Below are 20,891 nucleotides of genomic sequence, written 5' to 3' on the forward strand. Positions count from 1 at the left end.
AGGGCTGAGTGTCAAGTGTTGGCATCGCTAAACCAATTCCAGTTTAAAACCGATCATTATACTTAGTACCTAAAACACTTACTTTAATTAATACCTTGTTTATATCTGCACCATTTAAAAACATAAAATAATGATCATTGTGTATTCCTATGATATAAAGTTTATATAATTTTCTATATAAAACACAAGTGAAACAAACAAACTTAGAAACAAAGCAATTTTTTTTTCAATTCCTGTTTACAGTGGATGCGACACAAAATGGAAGCAGGGTTGATGATTAAATTAAAATTCGCAATCAACAGATATAATGTTGGCGAAATTCTAATACATTTATCTTCCCCTTTCTCAATTTGAGTCGCATTCTCAAATTTGTGGACCCCATGTTTTTATGTTCTTGGTATTATAAAATCAAATAAAACTTGTTTTGGAAAATCTTGATGGTGAGTGCTCATACTCATATATTTCTAAAAAACAACATCCTAAGCATACTTATAAAAAAGACACATTGCACGGTCTACAAGGGTTTTTTGCTTTGAAATTAATGTGGAAATATCAATTGTAGTAAAATGTTTAATTAACAAGTAAGTTTGTTTGATAAACATGTAGTTTTTGTTATATTCATTTAACCTATTTAATGTTATAATAAGTTCCAGTTATATATGGTTTTACAAGTGTGTGATTTTATATGACTTTGCAAGTCCTATACAAGATGGTGGAACTGGCACAAAAACATAAATCAACAGAGGTAAGCCCTTCTTACCATTTATATAAACCCCAAAAGCTTAAACGCGATTAGTGATTTTATTGCAAGAGGTCTGTGACTAAAATAGGTCAGCCACTGCTTCAATTTGGGCACTTTTTGCTCCGTACCTAGCTCGGATAAAACTAATTTTGGCACTTTTTGTTCCGTAGATAGCTCGAATAAAACTAATTTGATCACTGTTTTGGTTGTACGTAGCTTAAATGAAATAAGTTTGTGCACTTTTTTTTTTGAAACTTTCATGAAGTAAAAATGGGGTAGCTGAGGTACTATATGCAGGGTTGGACCTAAGCACTCGCCCGGTCGCCAATGCGAGTGCACCCTCCTGGCGAGTGCTGATTGACACGTCAAATCATCAAGCCCTTGCAATCACCCGTCTCAGATTTTCATGATATTTACATTGTACAAAATATGGACCAAAAAAATGGGTTTGCAAAAAAAAAATTGCAAAAATTCCAATCGGTTACAAAGTTACGACATTTTGAAATTTGACCACTAGAGGGGGTTTTCGGACACCCGAAAAACGCAAATGTACATTTGAACTCTATAATTTAAGTAAAAATGAAAGTAAAAGTATGTTTCCTACCATTTTTGGGGTCAAGGAATCCATTTTTTAAGTCAAAAATGCATTTTGGTAAGGTTTAGAGGCCTTAAGGGGCACTTCAAAAGAAAAAAAATGTCAATGTTCCGAGCGAAATGGTGAAAGACTGCAAATATTTAGAAACACAATTTTTTATTCGTTGATACTTTATAGCAAGATCTGTCAAATAAGCTTAAAATGAATCTTTAGACTTGTTGGAAAAAGGTTTTATACCCAAAATGAAACACATAATATTTTGGTTACAATTCCCCTAATAAATGTGTTGTCTGCGCTTTTACTTATAAAAGCTTTTACCTTCTTTGTATATAAAAAAATAACACAATATGGCTCTCTATGAGACATTAAGATGACTTCAATTTGTTTAAGCAACATAATTCTGCTGGACAAAATATTTCTTTTGAAACTATTATTTTGGCCCACATTGTTATAGCTAGGATTGGCAAGCCTGTCAATTGACTGTTCAAATACGGTCAATGACCACACTTTATTTAACCGGTCAAATACTCATTTCGCAAGCAAATGTTGTTGTTTTATGATTTAAGTTTTTAATAATCTTAAAGTGTAACTTTTTAATTAAAATATGAAATGGTAGTGTTTAAAACATTTGTGCTGTGGTAATAGCGAGGTGTTTGTAATAGCAATTTTTGTAAAAGATTTATTTTGTTTAGTTTAGAATAAATGCATTTCATCATTTTTAAGTCTCCCAGTTTGTTTTTCTACTTTATGAGTTGCACTACATAGTGTAAACTCACTGGCTTTCTTTTACTGTGACACCACAATGGTATATGCTGAATTCTGTTTGTCATGAAAGGAATGGAAGGAAAGTAATACAAGAATTGGTTTTGCAGTTTCAGATTTGATTTACAGCTTTGCAGTGCAGTTGTCAGTAGCTTAGAAATAAATTTTAACAGAAAATATGCTTGCAACTTATTACTTATGCTGAGCATCAATATTTTTTTTTTATCTGTGCAGAATTTGTCATTGCTAAAGTTATAGGCAAGCCAAAGACCTTTATTTGGAAATTTTACAACACCATTAAAAGGGGCAGCAAAGTTAGCTGTTTAATCTTGAGACTAACCACCCTTTTTGTCCTAGATTTTTAATTACAACATTTCAGAGTATCTGTCTATCGCTTCAATTTATAAAAGTGTTACTTGATTACCTGCTGCAGCCTATATCATGATTAGTGAACAATCAAAGATGGAAGATGCTTTGGTGATTTGCTGCATTGGAAAAGCTACTGGGGATTGCTGTCACAAGTTGACTTACACTAAGGTTAAGGGATTGTTGAACATGTTGGATATTGATGAAGAAGAAAAGGAAGTGATTTTGTGGAGATCTGGGTTAAGAGGAAAAAACCACTCTGCTAAGACTGTATGTAAGCATAACCATGCAAAGTTTTACAATTGTTTTGAAAGAAAAACAGCAAAGTGTTGCAACCCATATTCATTGCATAAGGGGAAAAGAAAAGCCAAGGGCACTGTTAAGATTGATTTGAGTCTTGCTAAAAATATGGAAGAGAAGAATTTAAAAACTAAACCAGGATGGAAATTATGTGCTACATGCTACAAGCAGCTTTTAAGTGACACATGTAGTTCTAGTTGCGAAAGTATAAGTTCTAAAAATTCATCTTTATCTTTTTCGGGTGTCACAGTTACCCCAGTAAAACGCAAATTGGATGACAGTTTAACTGCAACTGGTGTTTCACCTTTTAAAACACATAGCTTGCCAAAACATGCACGACTAAGCAAAGCGAAAACAAAACTTCACACAGCCAAACATAGCTTGCAAAGTTTGTTTGCTTCTGTTCTCGGAATAGATGCTTGTGATCTTGAAGAAAGAGACACTGAGGGCCGAATGCACCAACCCGGATCAAAGCCCGATCAGATCAAATATTGCAGAGTCAGCGATCAAACTAGGATCATCTTTATTTTGGTATGCACCAAGCCTGATCGCCGATCAAACCACGATCAAACACGCATATTTGATCCGAAAGTTAAACCTTCGGTGGTGCAGGTTTAAGTGCAGGATCAAATGACTTAACATTGACTGATAATGTATTTTAGAAATCTAATCACAAGTACTAAACTTTTAAACAGTAAACTAACACTAACCTGTCATCTATGAAACATATAAAATGATTTTCACGTTTTTTATTCATCGACATTAGACACCTAAATCATTTGAATCGCGGACCTAGTAAAATATGTAAGTAACTTTGAAAATACACCAATCTTTACAAAAAATCACAAAACCTCTAAACAAAACACAAATCCAGACCTATAACGTGACAGGTTTATTTATTTACAGAAATAGTTGTTGTAGAAAGTACTAAATATGAATGCAATTGATGTTATAGAGGAAATAGAAAGACCACTACAACGTGTTATACTTGACAGGTCCAACCCATTTGAAGAATATGACAGTATTCAGTTTTACAATAGGTACCAGCTGAGTAAAGAATCAGTGGTTGACCTATTGGCTATGATATCGTTAGACCTCGAGCATCATTCAAAAAGAAACAGTTTTATTCCCCCTATGTTGCAGCTGTCACTTTTAAGATATTATGCTACTGGACACTTTCAGAGATGTGATGGTGATCTTGTAGGAATTCACCAGTCTACTACATGCCGTATCATACACAGGGTGTCAATTGCTTTAGCTTCCAGAAAAAGGAACTTTATTTCACTTGAACTAGAGAGCTTAAACCAAGTAAAATGTAGTTTTAAGGAAGTTGCAGGATTTCCAGGAGTAGTTGGTTGTATAGATTGCACACATATTCCCATAGTTTCACCTGGAGGAGAAAATGCAGAAGTTTACAGAAATCTAAAGGGTTATTTTTTTATAAATCTCCAAGCTATTTGTGATCCGAATATGTTGTTTACCAACATTGTATGTAGATGGCCAGGCTCCACACATGACAGTAGAATTTTTGACAACAGCTCAATCTGTTATCAACTCGAACATAATATATTTAAAGGACTTTTGCTTGGTGATGGTGGTTATCCTTGCCGCGCTTACATGATGACTCCATTGCGCAATCCTGTTAGTAATAAAGAAAACTACATAATAAAGCACACATAAAAACCAGAAACATAGTTGAAAGGATGTTTACCAATAATTATCGCAAGAGCTTGTCTGCATAATTATTGTCGTAGAAGAGGGGACGTAGGCCTGTCTGATGATGAAATCTATGATCTGCCCAACAATGACCTTACTGATGAAGCCTCAAGTGTATCAGGAAATATTATTCGACAACAAATAATTGATAATTTTTTTTAATATTTTACTAGTAACTGCAAACATATTGAAAACATGACAAATGGTAAAATGCAACATGCAATTAGACAATATTAACATTTCTGTTATGTAAAATATTTATGGTAATCTTATTTGTAAGCTGTGACCACAATATGATACAACAATGCAGGGCATAACTGTAAATTGTGGCCATAGCTAACAAATTAAATCAGTTGAGTGAATCATTCACATTACCTGTTAGCTATGGCGACAATTTACAGTCATTGCCCTGTATTGTGTGAATAATGACTATCAAGTTGTGGTTACACCTTGCAAACAAGAGTACCATAAATATTTTGCATATAACCAAAATTTTAATGGTGAGTTAATTTAAATGTTTACTAATAACTAATTCCAAAGTTCCGCATAAATGTTCAAATCCTAATGATGGTCTTTAGTCTCATCTGCTTGATTTCTGAGTTTCCTTTCAAGTTTTAGCTGTAAAAGTTTCATCTTCATAGTATGCCTTTCTTGTTTTTGTTTTAGAACTGTTTCTAAAAATTCCTTTTTTAGTGCATTGATATCATTCTGGGCGATAATATTTTTATGACTGTTTTACTCTTTTTACTGGTGGACTGCCTTGTACTGATGTTGAACTGCTTCGCTGTATATCTAATCCAAAACAAAGCTAATTATTATTAGCAATAAAATAAAACTTAACAACTCACTAAAATTTGTATTTTTGACTTGTAGCTAAAATATATCAAACTAAAATTTGTGAAGCAGTTTATACCTTGATCTACGTAAAGAACAGTTAATGGTTCTCCAGTGTCTGTCGCTGTAAGATCGAGTATTGAATCATCATCAAATTGGTTTTTCAAAGCACTAATTTGACCTGATGTCATTGCTGCCAAATACAAAACAAATTGATAGTTAATTTTATTTGTAAAATAAGTATACTTCATTGTTGGCCAATAGTTCAAATATTGTAGTTAAACAATATTGTTACAACAAAGTATTATATATCTCGCTTAGAGTTTCCTAACTTCAACACTACAAATAGTATAATGGTGATTTTTTTGGGGTATCTGAATATTTGATTCGTGTAGCTGATGAATTAAGGAAAAATGAGGGTATACTTGTGCTTCCCAAAACGAAGCAACGTAATATGATTTCAGTTGCAACTAAGGAGAAAGTAAAATTTTTTTATGAAGATGATAGGTACAGCAGACTCATGGCTGGTAAGAAGGACTGTGTGAGTGTTGGAAGAAACCAACATGTCCAGAAGCGACTACTTCTATGCAATTTAAAGGAACTGTATGCAGAATTCAAAGAGCAACATCTAGAAGAAACAATAAAATTTTCAAGTAAAACTCATAGTTAAAAACATGAGTAAAAACAGGATCAGACGTTTTGTTTAAAGGAAAATATATTTCGCCAAAGTGGCATCATCAGTTCCTGTAAGAGTACAAATAAATAAAATCAGAGCGCAGCCATCAACAAACCAATAAAATATTAAAACATTATAATAGACTAAAAACGCAATGAAAAGCACTACAGCCTCGCAGGCAACACGACTGGGATAAATGAGTAGGCAACGCAAATAAGTGGAGGAAGGGGAAAAAATACATATGAGCAGTGCGAGATGCTTCTTTGTACTTGAAAGTTTTCCATACTGCTCTATGGCCTCTCCACCTTGTTGCAAATGAATTTTTTGTTTGCCCGACGTATCGTCACATTGCCGACAGGACGCCATGTAAATACCGTGGTCGGTGCAGCAAAGTGCTTGTTTCAGTGCTATGTTCCCATTGCGAGTGGGAACTGTGAAAACCTTCAAGACCATGCTCTCAGCCTGTTTATAATGACCGCATAAACAGCAGTGGCCGCACGGGATTGACTTTCCATTGGAAGAAGGGATGGTACTTACCGGTTGACTAATTGCGCGGTAGTTGGTAAGTACGCTTCCAAGTGTCGGAGGTCTTTTGCAGACAAGCATCGCTTGTGGCTGCAGCCTTCTTTCGTCTAAGGTAGTTTTAAGCAGCTTTGGAAAGGCTGTGGGCCAAACTACAAGGTCCTTTCTTTTTTCTTTGTCTGCCTTTGGCGCACTTTAGCTTCAAACTGTGCTGCAGTTTTTAACGTGACTTTAACCATCCTTGGAGGAAACTGCGACCGCAGACATTTCTTGCCGAGATTTTGAAGGCTCAGTGAGTAGTCTTCCTCCATCTCGTTTAGTCGTCTAAGGCGTGTCGCCTCTCCAGTTATGATTGATTTAAAAACGGAAATGGGGTGGTGGGGGTGGTTTTTTCCCCTTCCTCCACTTATTTACGTCGCCTACTCATTTATCCCAGTCATGTTGCCTGCGAGGCTGTAGTGCTTTTCATTGCGTTTTTAGTCTATTATAATGTTTTAATATTTTATTGGTTTGTTGATGGCTGCGCTCTGATTTTATTTATTTGTACTCTTACAGGAACTGATGATGCCACTTTGGCGAAATATATTTTCCTTTAAACAAAACGTCTGATCCTGTTTTTACTCATGTTTTTAACTATGAGTTTTACTTGTTAATATACGCGTCAGCGGAGCAGTGATCGACCGGCTAAAACCTGCCGCCGATGGTTTTTCGATTCAATAAATATACACCCTATTGAAAAAATTTTCAATGTTTGCTATGCTTCGTCCAAAGTGGTGTGTTAATGTTGGTAGTTCTGGAGCTCACTGTGTATGCGTCTGTAGTCACCATCAGAACAGCATATTACTTGTCCATGCTGCTGGATTACAGGTTAGTTATAAAGATTTAATGTCCATGATAGTTTGTGACACCTCTTGTAAAGAATGTATGGTACATCGCTGTGATAACTGTCCTGGAAGAATTTCGGTAAAAATATATTTAGAAGAGCACTTTGATGAATATTGGGCTAAAGATGAAATATCATACAAACAATGGCAAACTACTGACCGTGCTACACTACTGAACCACAGTGATTCAGTGTCAGACTTTATTACAAAATTGGTAGAATCTATAGACAGTCTGACAGCTCATTCATACATTGCCAAGTGTCAAGCCGATATCTCAGCAATGCAAAAGAAAATCTATGCCAAAATGAATGCATTGTTTTGCTAGATTTTGCTGAAAATTATAAATTTTTAGTCCAAGATGAAATCCAGGGCTATCACTGGAACAAGGATCAATGCTCACTACATCCAACAGTAATTTACCACAAAGATCCAGGCACAAATTCAGTCAAACATTTGTCTTTTTGTTTTATTTCTGAAGATTTGGACCACGACACAGCTTTTGTTTATTTGCTGCAAAAATCCCTTTGCAGTTTTTTGTCGTGTAATTTGCCACACATAAAACAAATTGAATATTTTTTGGATGGTTGTGCAGGCCAATACAAAAACTACAAAAACTTTTTGAACCTTTGCTAACATAAGAAGGACTTTGGTTATGCTGCCTGTTGGTCATTTTTTGCTACCAGCCACGTCAAGTCCCCATGCGATGGTATTGGTGGTGTCGTGAAAAGAATGGTGGCGCGAAAAAGCCTGCAAAACCCATATGACGATCAAATTTTGACAACTGAAACTTTAATTAAATTTTGTAAAAACAACATTGGTGGTATACAGTTTGTCACACTCGGAACAGAAGAGTTAAAAGCAACAAGAAATTTTCTGAAGGTAAGATATTTGATTGGAACTACTATTAAAGGAACACGTTCATATCACCACTTTCAACCTGTTTCCAGTTGGTCAATTGGATACAAACGGACAAGTAAGGATTCAACATTTGAAGCTGTACATCATTTCAAGCAGCCAGAAACAGACACTATAAAATTAAAGATTATGTCTTACATAGCATGTAAATATGACAATGTGTGGTGGATTGGAGTTGTTAAGGACAAAGGTGACAAAGACAAAGAAGCATTTGTTTCTTTCCTGCACCCAAGTGGATCAAAAAACTTGAAGTGGCCAGAAAAGTCTGATGTTTGTTGGGTTCCATACCAAAATATTATACAAACGGTTGCAACCCCATCTACCATTAATGGAAGGATATACAACATTACAGAAAAGGAGTTTGATGACATAAATGCCAAAGCAGATAACTAACCTCTTGACCATTTTTATATTGCTTTTATCAAATGTAATTATTAATTTCTTTCCAAATGCCCACTACAAAATACCCAGGCAGTATCATGCCTTTATTTTCAAAAAGTAAAAAATACCAATCAAGTCCCCCACAAGACCAATATTGAATGTAGCAATGTAGTGTATTATAGTGGCAAATTTCTTCAACTGTAACTTAAATTGTTTGTAAGTGTTCATACTGTTTTGAGAAATTGTTTTAAGGTTTTCTTACTTTCATTGCTTATTCATAATATTTTAATCATACGACTAAGTTCATTTTATAGACAAATTAGTGCATTGTCTAATTTATCTGTAAAACTGTTTTTCAACAAGTCTAATTTTCCATTTTAAGCTTTTTTGGAAGTTCTTGTTATATAAAAAATAAAAAATAAAAAAATTGGTTCTTAAATATTTGCAGTCTTTCACCATTTCGCTCGGAACATTGACATTTTTTTTCTTTTGAAGTGCCCCTTAAGGCCTCTAAACCTTACCAAAATGCATTTTTGACTTAAAAAATGGATTCCTTGACCCCAAAAATGGTAGGAAACATACTTTTACTTCCATTTTTACTTAAATTATAGAGTTGAAATGTACATTTGCGTTTTTCGGGTGTCCGAAAACCCCCTCTAGTGGTCAAATTTAAAAATGCCGTAACTTCGTAACGGATTGGAATTTTTGCATTTTTTTTAGCAAACCTATTTTTTTGGTCCATATTTTGCACAATGTAAATATCATGAAAATCTGAGACGGGTGGATACAAAATTTCAATTTTTGTGATGATTTGATATGGAATACCCCGAGTGGCTTCGGCGAGGAAATATTAACTTGTGTTAAGCACCACTACTAAGCGAAATACTACTCAGCGCTAGTTATTTTTTTAAACACTAAGGCGCAAATACATTTATCACGACACAAATAATAAATTTATTCGAAGTTACGTTCGAAGCTCGTAATGAAGATTGTTTGTCACGTTGTATGATCGTAATAAAGACTTATTGTCCCGTTTTAAAAAAACAAACGTTTACCGGCAAACAATCAAAGGCGTCATTGCTGCAGTGGTAAATAGTTATGAGGTTTATTGTTAACTTAAACGTTGTTAATAAAAACCTGGTCGTTAACGCTTATGGAAAAGTTTATTACTAAACTTGCGATGTACCCAGCGATAAGAATTTTACTTTTCTGATTTATTGAATTGTTTGCATGAGAAAAGTTTGAATGTAAATGTATTATATTATTTGTAGGCAGTGTTTTTTTAAGACTTTTAAGAGACCGAAACGGCCCACTGAACACTACCCTATTGTAAAAACTACAGCTGAGAATTACCAACTAGTTTACGTAAGTGTGTTGTTGCGCTCTCTTAAGTTCATAGCGCAGCACATAACCTCTGGTGCATATAGTTAACAGTGCGAAAGAATGGTTTAGTTGTAAATTTACAATTATTTTGTGATTATTTGCTGTTCAACCAGTAACTGTAGTGTTAGGCGAAGTTTTGCGTTTTGTTTCTAGCGCGAAGCAACTTGCGGTAAAACCCCTTTAAGCACAGAAAAATCAGAATACGAAAAACAGAGCGCGAGCATTTTAAAAAAATGATAAACGGACAGGCCGTTGCTACTAAATTGTCAGTGTTCTTTTTTCACTAAAGACTGTAAAAAATATTCACTGCTTCAATAATTTGTTTAACCATTCATGGAAATAAACGACCAGACTCTCAAAAAACCAACGTTTCCGTGTAGAAATCATAAGACAGGTTAATGATAACTCGAGAATGACAGCGCTAGGACGGCAATTTGCAGACGGCGTGCCAACAAATTTGGCGAGTGTTATTTTGTCTTGGCGAGTGCTGATTGATAGCTGCTCGCCAGGCTGGCGAGTGTAATTTTTTTCTTAGAAACAACCCTGTATATGTAATATTCTTTGCAAAAGAGGGTGATGTGGGCTTCAGAAGACGACTGGAGGTCTGATTTTAGTGAAAAAAACAACATTTTATTTTTCTGGTCTGCGCAATTTCCTGAAAAAAGTGCACAAGTGCCAAAAATTTTGTGCAAAATGCACCAAAAAAATGCGCTTAGTGGGAACACTGGCTATTATATTGAAATATTGTTTTCACATCAAACAACAAACTTTTTTTATAACATTTTTCAAGTTGGACTGTTGTAGTTAAACACCAAACCTCGAAGATTGTGTATGTTGTGGAATTGCTAGTTGAACTAAACAATTCTTTCGTTGTTTGGCTGATTTTTGCAAGGTTTTCCCGCCTGAAAAGGCAGTATCTGAAAGCAGACGCAATGATAAAAGAATAAAAAGTTTGGACACTGCCAGGTTGAAAAAGACCATGTGGACCTACACTTATAACATTGAACTTGTCGTTAAACTTTCAAATGGCAACTATTGTATAGTTTAGCAACTGAAACACACATATACACAATGTGTATTCTGTTATCAAGCCATTCTGGATTTGTCAACGGTATCATTACCCATTAGGGTGGTTCAAAAAAACACTTTTTTGTCAAATTTTAGTGGGTACCCTCTGGAATTGTTAGGTTGCATCTAAAAACCCCACAAAAAATCTGAGCACGTTTGGTTCAGTATTGACCGTGCTATGTCAATTTGAAAATTCAGATTTGGGCTAAAATTTAAAAAAAAAATAAATTGTCCTCCCCCTAAAAATTTTTTTTTCTTCTTTTTTTGCATTGCTTTGCAATTGAATAGCTATAAATAAATCTGTTTTGCAGTAAAAAGTGAGTAGTCATGGTACAATTGTCACATTTCAACAACATTTGTTAGGCTGATTTCTATGAAAAATGGCTTAAAATGTTAAAATAAAGTGGATGCAGCACACATAACATCAAATTAATAAAATAGTGCATTTAGTCTTCACACAATTATATCAACTTATTTAAAGTTAAAAAAAAATTTGCTAAAAAGCCATTTTTCGTACAAAACTGCCTGACAAATGTTGTTGAAATGTTACATTTATACCATGACTACTCACTTTTTACTGCAAAACAGATTTATTTATAGGTATTCAATTGCAAAGCAATGTAAAAAAAAGAAAAACAAATTTTTTCAGGGGGAGGATAATTTATTTTTTTCAAAAGTTTTAGCCCAAATCTTAATTTTCAAATTGACGTAGCACGGTCAATACTGAACCAAACGTGCTCAGATTTGGTTTGTGTGGTTTTTAGACGCAACCTAACAATTCCAGGGGGTCCCAATGAAATTTGACAAAAAAGTGTTTTTTTGAACAACCCTATTATTACCCTATATGGTTTATAAGATCAGAGTGGCCTACGGAAATCATTTCGCATGACCAGGATTGTAGTGCAGGCAAGACTAGGCTAGAAAAACAACTAGGTTGGAACTCCTGACCTCCACTGACATCAGGACTGTCGCTATACCAACTAAGCTCTGCAGGCTCAGAAGGGAGCTAGTTGAGAAAACACCATATCACCATTGCCTGCAAAAATACATGTAAACAATGTGTATTTTGTAATCAAGCCCTTCAATTGGTTGTTTCTCGACTGCCATACGGGTTACAAAACGTCAACTTTAGGCCTATACTCACTGAGGTTCTCTAATTGTCAAGTGATGGTTATGAATTGCTGGCAGTAGTATATCTGTATTCTATTTAGCACAACATTTGACCGCATAAAATATCACATTTGTAGAAATAGAACTGAAACACAAAAATATTTATTAAACAGACTAACTTTTGAGTTCTTTGTGTTGCATTGTACTCACTTTATGAGAAAAGTTTTGACAACAGCCTGATAGTTATTCGTTGTTTTGAGTGTTTAACATCACAAAGATTTTTTTTTTATTACAATATAAAATAAGCATTTTGCAACCAATTGTGGGTTACTCCTTCTACTTTGAACATCCCTACCCATTAAATAGGCCAAACTGACTAAAATCCGATAAAACTATAAATTTTCACAAAGGAGACACCTAGGAAAACCATATTCCATCAAATAGATTACAAGACCTTTGAGTTACAGTGATCAAAAGTCTATGTAACCACATTTTTTTCTTACAATTTAAAATGTGTCTAATTAAAATAAGAAAAAGCTGTTGAATTCATAACGATATTCAAAATTGTCGAGACTTTGATGGTTGTACGCAGATGCATTAATAAAATTTGTGCCTGACCAGTTTGTAAAAAGGTTGCAGGCATTGGCGGGTCATATTATTTTATGAGTTAAGCACTTTGTATATGTGCGAACTGAAACTGTCCCACGCTTTAGGTTTCGCACATTATTTTGGTGAACCTAAACTATGCAACTGGTATGGCTTATCTTCATTATAATTTTTTCAAAGTGCGAATTGCACACTATTTACAAGTGCGACTTGGTTTTAGTTTTGACGCCTTGCCAGAAATCGAAGAAATCTAAAAACGCTCGGCCCACCCATGTTTAGTACATATGACAGCAACAATATCTACAGCGAAATCATCTATTTTTGCAAGAGTGTTTTTTTTTGCACTCGTCAATGCTCGTGCCCATTTGTCGACTGGCAAGTGGCTTCGGGGATAAATTTAATTAGTTAGTTAAGAACATAAGGTTAATCGAAGGTGACGTTCGAAGCAATGATGGTGATATAGACTCTTTGTTCCGTTTAAAAAAATTATTTTATAGTCGTCAGTGCTGCAGTTGCAAATAGTTGAGGTTTATTGTTCAACTTAAACATTGTTAATTTTAATTGTTTAGCCCAGTTGTTAACGCCTTTGGAAAAATTTATTGGACTTGCGATGTACCCAGCAATAAGAATTTTACATTTTTGTATTTGTGTCTGTGAATATTTTATATCGCAATTACATTTAGATACGAATCAAAATCATTGTGTGACGCCCTTGGAGAATTAAAACAACCCACTATAGGGCGTCACTCGAAACAAGTTGTAAATATTGTCAGTGTTATTTTTTTCACTAAAGATTAATAAAAAAGTATATTTCAGCTTAACAAATTGTTTACATTGTTGCAAGCAGGTTTTTTTTTTAAGGTTTGGTTTGGGTGACCGCTAATTAGTTTCAAGAGACCGCAAGTGTTTCATTTAAATACCAAAAAGTCCAAAATTTGGGAAACCGCTGGAGAAATTGGACCGAAACGATCCCCCAAAACACCTTAAAAAAACACTGGTTGCAAGCGTATACTGCTTTAAGGGTCATTATTTTGTTAATCCATGCATGTTAATAAATGACCAGACTTTTATAAAACTAATGTTTCTGTATAGAAACCATGAAACAGGTTAACGATAACCTAGAACAGCGTGGTCCAACTTCTTTTCATCGCAGGCCATAAACAATTTTTTTTTTATCTCGCGAGTCAATGTTTTTAAATAGCGATTCTTAGGCTGCATCGCCACCGGACCTCAGACACGATGCGACGAAACATGTCTGACTGTTGACTTGTCGCGTCGTGCCTGTAAGTGACTCTGTCCAATCCCCACCAACAAAGCTAGGCGATATAATTCAGTTGTGATCACGGAGGAGGCAAATAACATGTAACTTTTGAGAGAAATATGTATTTGGAAACTTAACCAGCAGTTTATACGACAACACAAGTAGTAGGTATACCCTATTTGTGAAAAACAGGTTTAAAGAGGTTTCTTTCCATGTACTTTTTTGCACTTTATTAAAACATGAAAATCAGTTTCAAAATTACGCAAGGGTGTCTTCAAAATTGGTTTTGAACTAGTCAAGCTGGTAAAATCATACAGGGAAAAGAAAGATACGAATTAAAAGGCTTTTTGACCGTTCCAGGAATATATTTTTATTGGAATTAAAAAAAATAACCTGCCTTACCTTTTAAAATAACATTCCTAATAATAAAAAAAAGCATCTTCAGACACGGTCAAAAGTAGCGCATGCGCTATCTCACTAAAAACGCGTTTAGTTGTATATGTCTGCTGTGCGTAATATTTGCGTCAAGTCTGGTCGGTGGGGATGCGACAACAAAAGAAATAGCGTTGCACTTGATTAGTTGCGATCAGGACTGCGGAGTCGGACTCGGGACTCGACGGAGTCGGTTTGTTTTGTCGGACTCGAGACTCGGGTAAGACCACGTAAAACTACCCAAGTCCCGAGTCCGACATGCGCATGCGCAGTATCAAATTTTAAAACTGTTAAGGCGGCAAAATGTAAGTTGTAAAAGTGTAATAGCAAATGGTGAAATATTTTTAAACCACGTAATGCGCGCGGGTGGATCAATTATGACATTAATATGAGTGGATTGCGAAAAATCCACCTTAATTTAGTTGCGTAAATGGTTAAAATACAGGCTGTAGAGTAGGGCTACCATATTTTCAGCACCTTAAAAAAGGACATTTTCTTGCCCGCAAGTAAAACGAAAGTAGAATTGTTACGTTTGAGAAAAACGTGCCATATCCAAGTATTGCATTCAGCTTCAAAATTAACACGTCCTTTACTGAAACACAGATACTTCTGGCGTACTCATCAGTAAACAGAGTTTTCCTTTTCAGCATTATAATGTATAGCTTATATTTTGCTTTATTGTTGTCTAAATTTAAAGAAAGCGTCTGCTAAGAACCACCTGATGCCATAGACAAGTGGTTCTTAATCTTTTTCAGCCGTGTCCCCCTTGGTAATTTTCCCATGCCTTGCGCCCCCCCTCTCTACGAAAAGCACTTCGGCATTTTTAATTAAATATCACTGAGACAACTCGATAATAGTGAAGTTTGTCGTCGGTCGCGCAAAGCGCGAAACAAATTAGGTTTAATTGGTGCTAAACTGTAAATTCAGGAGGGTTTTAGCATAATGGGCACACAACAAATTGCTCGTGCATGAGTTGATTTTGACAAACGTGTTGTGAGGGCATTCACTCCACAGTTGTAAGGCTGCGATGTCAGCGCAAATAGAAATGAAAGCGCAAAACTTAAACTTTGCGTTATTGTGTTTCAAAAGATGCGATAACACACAACAACAGCAGAAATATTGCAAAACATTATTGATTCGCGCGGAAAAGTTTGAGTCCCCTGTTGCTAGCCTGTTATCCAATTAAATAAAACATGGATAAAAAATAGTTGGAACGGTGGATGAATTTTATCGTTTATCTATAAGTTAGCAAAATTTTAAATAGGGCCGTTATAACTTTAATGATATGAAAACATGCAATGGCACTTAAAGAGACTTTGTGCTAAAAAAAAGTTAACATGTAAGTAGAAAAGCTTCGCGCTGCGCGCGAAAATTTATTGCTGTTTTAATGTTAAAGTTGGCAAAAACAGAGTTTGTACAGCGCTGTAGGAGTGGTGTACAACACAGCGAAACCATTGGAATCATTGCAAAAATTAAATATTAACTTAGAGCTAGCGCAAAAAAAAGTATGAGCAACTAACTCGAAATGCGAAAAAAACAGGACATTTGGACATCTTTGAGCGTCCTCGGAGGACCATTCAGTTTTCTCAAGAAAAGAGGACAAATCCTAAAAGAGGACGTATGGTAGACCTATACTGTAGAGTCAGAGCTGGACTCGGGACTCGACAAAATCTTACATTTGGCGAGTCGGACTCGGGTTTATTTTTTTGGCCGGTGTCGGACTCGTTTAGGTTGCGATCAGACTGCTTTAAAGCGTTTTTGTCTAACCGGTGGGGATTCAGCCTTAGGCTTACTGGCAAATTATACACAGCCTATGGCAGTGGTCTCCAACCTTTTTAATAGGCGACCCCAATTTAAATAAAATGAAATCAGAATTTACATTGCGACCCCATTTTGTTTTTAGATAGAAACAAAAATATTATAAACAATGGTGGAACTAAGTAACACAAGCAAAAATGCATAAATTAAACACATTTTTAGAGAACCGTGGCTACAACATTTGTGCACCAAAATGATTTATTTTCGGAAGTAAATTATGAATTTGAATTAAGCACACGAACAAACCCAAAAAAATCATTTAAGTTCAACACTGCATTTAGTGTGATGATTGCACCTGCAATGGTATCACTAGTTTTTAAAAACGCGACTTCACTTTGCATAAGAATAACCGTCATGCTTTACTTCTAAGTGATTTACGATGTTTCTTTTTTAATATGCTTATTGCGCTGAATTTCGTTAAACAAAACCATGTGGTTAAAACGGAAACAAGTAGTTTACTCACAAAATTGGCAAAGTGGGTTTTAATTGCATTGAATCCAAAAGTAGATATTTGTTGGCTGCAATCTTTGTTTATTTACAGTAGCAGCTCCTTAAGCTAAAAACATCTATGTTTGGTATAGAAGAAACAAAACCTTATCTTTGCTATCCACTCATATTCACGTTTATTAGTGTGACGTCATTGTAAAGAAAACAAATTACAAAAATCGTACCAAAACAGCAGAAACATAATGAATTATGGTGACCCCAGAAAAATTTTAGGCGACCCCATTTGGGGTCGTGACCCAAAGGTTGGAGACCACTAGCCTATGGCATATGTACTAACTTTATGAAATGTACACCTTTGTTCAGCTACGGTAGTTATAAAATAATTTCAACACCAAAATTTTGCAAATACAGTGTTTTTCTGTCAATTAAAATAACAAAGAAACAAAAATTGAAGTGATATTGTTAGATTGAAGCAAAGCTGACTACCAGTTCGCAGGCCAAAATAGCGGAACTCGCGGGCCAACTTTGGGCCTGCAGTTGGACCACACTGACCTAGAATTACCCTAGGGCAGAAATTTTCAGATGGCGAGCCAACATTTTTGCAGAGTGTTGTTTCGTCCACGTGAGTGCTGATTGCTAGCCTTACGCCCGACTGGCTTGTGTAAATTTTGGACTGGCGAGTGTAAAGCCCTGTATTTTGATTTTCTATCAGCAGGATAACTAAAGTAGTAAGACAACAAGAAAACTAATATAGTGCATTTTGTAGAAACCAAAACAATGTATAAGTATGATTGAATAACCAACAAATATTACACTAACTTACAACGCACACACCTTCGTGTTTGTTTACAACTTAATCTAACCCTTATTACATTAAAAATACAACAAACAGGCATCAGTAAGATTTTTCTTTTTTATTCTCCCTTCAAAGGGCACAAAAGTAAACTTGCCTAAAAGTCGTTTATTTCAGTTATCAAATATTTTACAAAGATAGTGATTAAATTAGTCCTAAATTGTAGTTGCAGATTGTGATTATAATCCCCTGTGGAGCTCAAGTAAGTTTTCTAGTAAGGTATTGTTTATTTGATGGGCATTCTACTTGACACCTCTTTTCTCTAATTGTCTAGGTTGCATGTTTATAGCCAAACCAACCACAACGAACAAGGGTTGCTGGACTTCTATTTGTCGATAACGAAACAACCAAATTCAACTACATAAGGGCAAAGCAAGTTAGCATAGAAGATGCTTCTCATGAAATTACTCTGCGCAATATAGCAGTATACGCGTCGCTAATTCAGATGTTACATTTTCTGCTTTGTGAGTCTTGTTGAAAGATTATATTGCTGGTATTGTTGTGCCATAGATCAGTGGTTGTTTGACACAGTTTATCAAAAACTTGTGCCCCCTATGCGAATTCCAAGTTGCATAGACACAATGATTAGCATTATAATCACACAAAGTGCAAAGAGGCGCCTAATTGCAAAACCTGCAAAATAATAAAATAAAGTAATTTTTTTGCGGAGAGTCCTTGATTCCCCCTTATAAAACTTTCACATTCCCCAGGTTAAGAACCTCTGTCATATATAAAGCCATAACATAATGCAAAGCTGTAATGTTAAAATACATTTTTTTTGTAACTTATCTCGTAATACTAAAACCCCTAAATCCCTTGGCTGCCATTTGAGTTTTCACATATATGCACTAAAATATTTTTGAGGAAACTTGTAAACTAATTTTCGTTTTTTTTTTTTTAGGTAAAATAACATCATAATTTCAAGAAATTTATCAGAATAAAACCTTCAAAATTCTTACGTAATTTGTGCAGATACAGCTGTGGGGTCAATGGCCTTGTGCAAATGAGTATAGTTAAATTTTGATTGTGTGCTAAAGGCATCACGTATCCTATCTTTCGAAATAAGTTTTGTCAATTTTCAAACCAGAACAATCGGAAAAAAATAGCTTTAATTTTCTACAAAAAGTTTTTATTTTCTACACAAAGGAGACTACAAAGAATAAGCTGAAAAAAAATTCATAATACTAGGTCCAACAACACAAAGTAAGGTCTCCCATCATCAGGTAGGTGCAACACAGTGCAAGGTAGTTTGGGCAAGTTATGTGTTGTCAAAAAATGTTTGTGCTCTGGCCGGATGTAATATGATGCTATGTTTCTGAAAAACTACCAAAGATTTAATGAAGTTTCAGCATTTTTCCATGCCCAATTTTTTCTTAAAGCTTTTCACATTGATTCTCGCATATACTGCAATTGATCGGAAAGTCGTGATGGCTGCCTTCAAAGAGCGTCAGCGTCCCCATTCTTGTTAAAAAAACTGTCACATTTTTGTTGTTCAATAATCATCCAGAAATGACTAATGGCAAGAAGGAAGACATAAATATTAAGCACTGAATATGCTGTTATATAACTGAAAAGACCAGTGTTTTCTTGCCACTTTTTTATATTTCATTAAATAATGGAAATGTTAGCACTTTAAAAATCAGTCTAAAATTGAGAGTTGCTATTAAAAACTGACCAAAACTGGCAAAAACATATTAAATCAGTGTTAAGAAATGCATAAAATATGATTTTAGGTAGATTAAAAAACTTCACTAGCTTTTCAGTGTAATTACCGGAGTCCTTGCCGAAAAAAAAGTATTAAAATGGTTGATGTATATCACCCTAATCATAAAAACAGCAGTGTATTGCACAATTAGGAATGTTCAAGTAGAATCCCAAGATATTCTATAATATTAGCTTTCAAATGTAAAATAACAAATCCAGAAAATTAAATCCTATTATGGGTTTCAAAATTACCTTTATTTTTTGTGGATTAAATATAACATATCTGTAATATAAACTAAAAATTAAATTACATATAAGTAACATCCTAAACAACTGCCATTTAAAGCAGTTGGTTTTATGATGCATAACTACACACAAAACATATGCCCAAACTTTCTTATATGGTGAGTGCTGTGCAAACACAAGGAATTCTATGCAAATTCATTCTGCATTATAAGACAATGTTGTGTTATAGGTTTGCTGTACTACTAATGTGACCTGTTAATTAGGCAGTAAATAAACCTGCTGCAAAAAAGTTCTACTCATGTAAATGTTATTTTTGCTTGACAATTACAATGTGGCATCACCTCACTAAACACTGGCCTCAATTTGACCTTAGGTTACCGTTAGCTGACTTTTGCGTTTTACGATGGAATGTTACTTTTGCGTCTCTGCACCTGGCATTACACATTAGTTGCCGATTTTTCAACATTAGCTTTAAAAATATACCCATAATGTTGAATTTGAATACCTGCCCATAAATGCCTTGTCCTAAAACTTTACCGGGTCCTCTCAATTCTGCCTGATCATCTTGTTTATAATATATGTTATATGTGGTTGCCAATATCATAACTTTGTCTGGTATGCTATAAATAATTTTCTGGCTAAATGCATTGCAGATAAATGTATTCCAACAGTACCATAACCTTATAAGGTAGACAGGCCATCTGTTAAGATATATTGTAAGTTAGGGTAATTTCTAAATAACAATTTGACCAGGATTAAATCCACTGTTGTTCCCAAGCGAATTATTAACTGATATTGCCCAGGTAGACATATGTCCCAATCACAGGCTTTGTCAATCTTATCTTATTAAGTATCTTTATAAGAATCATATTGTGACTTTCACAGACATTACTACTCCATGTCAAATAAACCAGGAGTAGTGTTTACTTCTAATCCAAATTAGGACCAACAATCCTTAAATTCCTAGTTGTTAACTTCTCTCTTCCATTGTCACTCAGAACTTTGTGAAATGGTTTGTTTTTTAAAAAGTTGTTTACAATTATTGAAGTAGACTTCTGATTATGACAGCGCAACTAAATCGTGAAAAATTTCATCGGCACGAAACAAGCACAGTAAGTTTGTAAACCCTAGCTTTCCCTATTTGTGAAACAACAATGAAAAAGTTTGTGTCTGAGAGAATATATGACTGTTCCTGTAACACATAAATGGGCGCCCCAACTTATTTGATTACTGTATTATACATAATGAAAAATAATAATGCACCATTTTC

The 20,891-nt window shown here is 34.9% G+C and overlaps 1 protein-coding gene across 1 annotated transcript in view; it reads left to right on the forward strand.

Moving 5' to 3' along the window:
- The first annotated feature begins 657 nt into the window (after positions 1-657).
- LOC146164313 (HORMA domain-containing protein 2-like) overlaps positions 658-20,891 on the forward strand; it is a 43,822-nt gene continuing 23,588 nt past the window's right edge. Inside the window, exon 1 of the mRNA XM_083380708.1 lies at positions 658-745. Coding sequence (XP_083236834.1) covers positions 686-745 — 60 coding nt within the window. The 5' untranslated portion in view covers positions 658-685. The remainder of the gene's footprint in view (positions 746-20,891) is intronic.

The sequence above is a fragment of the Ascidiella aspersa genome, chromosome 2, assembly GCF_963924565.1.
Source record: "Ascidiella aspersa chromosome 2, kaAscAspe10.2, whole genome shotgun sequence".
In the NCBI taxonomy this organism is placed as follows: Eukaryota; Metazoa; Chordata; class Ascidiacea; order Phlebobranchia; family Ascidiidae; genus Ascidiella; species Ascidiella aspersa.